This window comes from Clupea harengus, chromosome 19 (genome assembly GCF_900700415.2).
Source record: "Clupea harengus chromosome 19, Ch_v2.0.2, whole genome shotgun sequence".
NCBI classification, from domain to species: Eukaryota; Metazoa; Chordata; class Actinopteri; order Clupeiformes; family Clupeidae; genus Clupea; species Clupea harengus.
In genome coordinates, this window is record NC_045170.1 from 1,027,101 (window position 1) to 1,031,540 (window position 4,440).

General features: G+C 48.4%; 1 protein-coding gene across 1 annotated transcript in view; it reads left to right on the forward strand.

Moving 5' to 3' along the window:
- The window catches only part of LOC105893760 (atrial natriuretic peptide receptor 1-like), a 55,049-nt gene that overhangs the window by 2,124 nt on the left and 48,485 nt on the right, over positions 1–4,440 (forward strand). The window contains 1 exon segment of the mRNA XM_042710717.1: positions 1–458. This exon segment is cut by the window's left edge and continues 17 nt beyond it. Coding sequence (XP_042566651.1) covers positions 1–458 — 458 coding nt within the window.

Sequence of the window (4,440 nt, forward strand, 5' to 3'; positions counted from 1 at the left end):
GAGCGACACCAAGGAGGGTCAGTGCTCCGAGTCGGTGGCCCCGCGGGCGGCCGTCGACCTCCGGCTGTCCCACAACCCCTGGGCCTTCATCGGCCCGGGCTGCGACTACGCCGCCGCCCAGGTGGCGCGCTTCACCAGCCACTGGCACGTTCCCATGGTGACCGCCGGCGCGGCAGCCATTGCGTTTGAGGAGTATACCTCCATCACCAACACAGGGCCCACGTACAAGAAGCTGGGGGAGTTTGTGGTGAGGATGCACCAGTACTTCGGGTGGCGGCACGCCATGCTGGTGTACCACGACAACATGAACGACGACAGGCCCTGCTACTTCACCGCGGAGGGACCCTACACCGAGATGGCGAAGGAGAATATCACCACCAAAGAGCTGGCCTTCAACGAGAACCACCACACCGTGGACTACAAGGACATCATGACCAGCATCAGCAACCAGGGCCGTGGTAAGTGTGTGTGTGTGTGTGTGTGTGTTTGTGTGTGTGTGTGTGAGTGTGTGTGTGTGGGTGTGTGTGTGTGTGATTTTGTGTGTGTGTGAGAGAGTGAGAGTGTGTGTTTGTGTGTGTGAGTGTGTGTGTGTTTGTGTGTGTGTGTGTGTGTGTGTGTGTGTGTGAGAGTGTGTGTGTGCGTGTGTGTGTTTGTTTGTGTGTGTGTGAGTGTGAGTGTGTTTGTGTGTGTGAGTGTGTGAGAGAGTGTGTGTGTGTGTTTGTTTGTGTGTGTGTGTGTGTGTGTGTGTGTGTGAGAGAGAGTGAGAGTGTGTGTGAGAGTGTGTTTGTATATGTTTGTGTTTGTGTGTTTGTGTGTGTGTGTGTGTGTGTGTGTGTGTGTGTGTGTGTGTGTGTGTATGAGTGTGAGTGTGTGTGAGTGTGTGTGTGTGTGTGTGTGTGTGTGTGTGTGTGTGTGTGAGAGAGTGTGTGTGTGTATGGACCACTTTGTGTCTCGGCGGCGGCAGTGGAGAAAACATGCTTGCTTGTGAGAGAGGGAGGGACAGAGAGAAAGAGGGAGAGGGAGAGAAAGAGGGAGAGAAAGAGGGAGAGGGAGGGACAGGGAGAGAAGAGGGAGGGACAGAGAGAAAGAGGGAGAGGGAGAGAAAGAGGGAGGGACAGAGAGAAAGAGGGAGAGGGAGAGAAAGAGGGAGGGACAGAGAGAGAGAGGGGAGAGAAGAGGGAGAGGGAGAGGAGGGACAGAGAGAAAGAGGGAGAGGGAGAGAAAACAGAGAGTGCACACCACAAAACATTCATGGGTTGCTGAGGGAACAGGAATGAGTGAGAAAGAGTCGGCAGAGGAGCGTCTGGCACAGGGCCTGTGCGTGTGTGTGTGTGTGTGTGTGTGTGTGTGTGTGTATATAACATAACGGAGATGAGGGGAGTGTGTGTGTATGTTAGGGATGGGCATTCGATTAAATTGTCTTAATCGATCGTCGGGAGAATTAACGATCGATTTTCGATTAATCATTAATATTTTTATATTAAAATTCACTATTTATAGGCTATATTAAAATGCAGTGAAAATAGAAAAAACACAGCGTGTTTCCTCATTGAGATCTTTATTACAAGATGGACAACTCTTGTGGCAGTTAAACGGGATCCGTTCAATGGTTACACTTGAAAATATGCGCTGCTGTACTCTTAAGCAGCAGAGCCGACAGCTAGAAGCCGGTGCTCATAAACACAACTTTTTTTTTCTCTCTCACAATCTCACATTTTGAAATTCATTCATCTAGATTCATCGTGATTAAAAGTTTGTTTTCTTCTCAAGACTAAATCTTATAAATTAACGAGTAATCACTTCAGACAGCGTGTATTTTAGACACTGTTGTTTAATTGTATTTTTTTCGTGCTCTCTCGCCGTCATACAAGGAATGTATGCGAGACACAATGGTGCCCCTCGACGGTAAATCGTAAGAATTGTCCCCTGAAGCAATTCGAATCACCTCAGTCAGCCCACCGTCTTCAACTATGTTGATGGGCCGACAGTCACCGGCAACCTAAACTGCTACAGCGTTGGTAACCTTTTCACGGACTGGTCTAGTTAATTTCCTAGAGAAGTCGTGGAGTGTGGGTTGGCGACCATCTAACCTGGGACTGCTTTCTGTCGGGTGCTTTGCATTAAGGTGATAACTTAAAGACGAGCTGCTTCTGTAATAGCTACATTCAGCTTGACAAATGCTACATACAACTTTAGTTTTGTCGATTGTTCTGTCATTTTGCCTCTTAAACAGAAACTTTCCGCCCAACAATCCCTCAGCTCTCTCCATCTTCAACTACCGTCTCGGTCTCTTCTATCTAACTGACTGCAGACACGCGGCAGTTTCCTGCCATGGGTCAACGCGCACCGGAAGTAAACAAAGTTGCGTTAACTGCGTTCAAATATTTTATTGCATTAATCTCGGCCACAATAATCTCATAGAATAACGTGACAGCACTAAAATAAATAAATTACACGCACACTACGCAACAGAACATGCATTCGTTTTAATCGATGAAAAAATTATTTCATCGAGGAAATTCTTAATGATCAATTAATCGATCGTCGATTAATTATGCCCATACCTAGTGTGTGTGTGTGTGTGTGTGTGTGTGTGTGTGTGTCTATAACATAAGGTTCTCTGCTTGGCAGTATTGAGCCCAAACATCTGGTCCTTATCACATTGCATGTAACAGACACCACACAGCTAGTGGCCTCTGAGTGGGTTAGGGTTAGTCCTCTGTGTGTGTGTGTGTGTGTGTGTGTGTGTGTGTGTGTGTGTGTGTGTGTGTGTGTGTGTGTGTGTGTGTGTGTGTGTGTGTGGGTTAGGGTTAGTCCTGTGTGTGTGTGTGTGTGTGTGTGTGTGTGTGTTTGTGCAGATACAGTTTGGTCTGTCATAGGGGAAGGACTCTGTGTGTGTGTGTGTGTGTGTGTGGTGTGTGTGTGTGTGTGTGTGCAGAGACTGTGGGGTCTGCTGTAGGGGAAGAACTCTGGGGTTGAGTGAGCCAAATGTCACAGGTTCAGTTTTACTGGTTCTTATCCTTATCCGTCGGTACACCGGATTATTAATCCTTATCCGTCGGTACACTGGATTATTAATCCTTATCCGTCGGTACACTGGATTATTAATCCTTATCCGTCGGTACACTGGATTATTAATCCTTATCCGTCGCTACACTGGATTATTAATCCTTATCCGTCGCTGCACTGGATTATTAATCCTTATCCGTCGGTACACTGGATTATTCACAGTGAGCTCATCAATATCATACAGACACGGATGCAGAAGTAGAGAAAATACAATCATCTTTATTTAATATAATAGCTAATAAATATGTAGAAAAGGTGCAACGAGTAAAAGAGTCCAATTCATGTCTTAAGCAGTCCACTCTCCTCCTACGAATGGCTGGCAGGCGTGCCGGTTCCTCACTGTCTCAGCTGGGCTTCACTAGGAAGTACACACACACATACCACACACACACACACACGCACGCACACACACATCGTCAGGTAGGCAGCCACTTGTAGATGGCCGAGGACACACAGACAGTACCGTGTACCAACATACATACAGTCATTAGCAGGCTACTGCCCTTCTTGTAGCGGGGCTATACATGCTCTGTGTGTGTGTGTGTGTGTGTGTGTGTGTGTGTGTGTGTGTGTGTGTGTGTGTTAACGTGTGAGTGTGAGTGTGTGTGTGAGTGTGTGTGTTGTGTGTGTGTGTGTGTGGTGTGTGTGTTAACGTGTGAGTGTGTGTGTGTGTGTGTGTGTGTGTGTGTGAGTGTGAGTGTGTGTGAGTGTGAGCCCTTCTACGCTAGCGGGGCTATGCACTGCTCACCACTCGCGGAACATGCACACTCAAGCACAGTCTTGCTTAATCTAAAACTAACAGGGCAAGGAAGGGCCACTTCTCTCCTCCCTGGCAGTTGTGCAGAAGGAGGTGTACGTCCACACCGGTTACGGCTCCACTGTAGTCACGGCTGGTTTACGTTGTCCTGAGTCAGCCTTCAGTCAGCTGATCATCCTCACGAGACGGTACGTCTCCACTCTCGGCTTTCCTCAAAAGACGGTGTTCCTCGGCCCTCTGCTTCCAAACTCTCCCCTGCAACTCGCGGCACTCCGCCGAGATCCTGTAACAAATAACAGCAAAGCCAGGGTGGGGGAACCTCCAACACTCTCTCCTCTCTCCCCACTTATAAGGCTCCTGCTCGCTATGTCTACCAATCAGTTTACCGAACCAATCCTGCGTGAATCATCGTGTAATCAGTCAATTCACCCAAATGGTCACTCTCCCAATCGCTCCACTTAATCCGTGATTGCCTATGAGCCAATGTTTACATGAGTGCTGGCTAGTGCGGCACCCCATTGCTTCCCTCACCTATGCTTCCCTCACATACAGTTCCTACCGCAACCTGCTCTTTACTCCCAACGTACCCCCGTGACGCCCCTCCCTGTTAGATC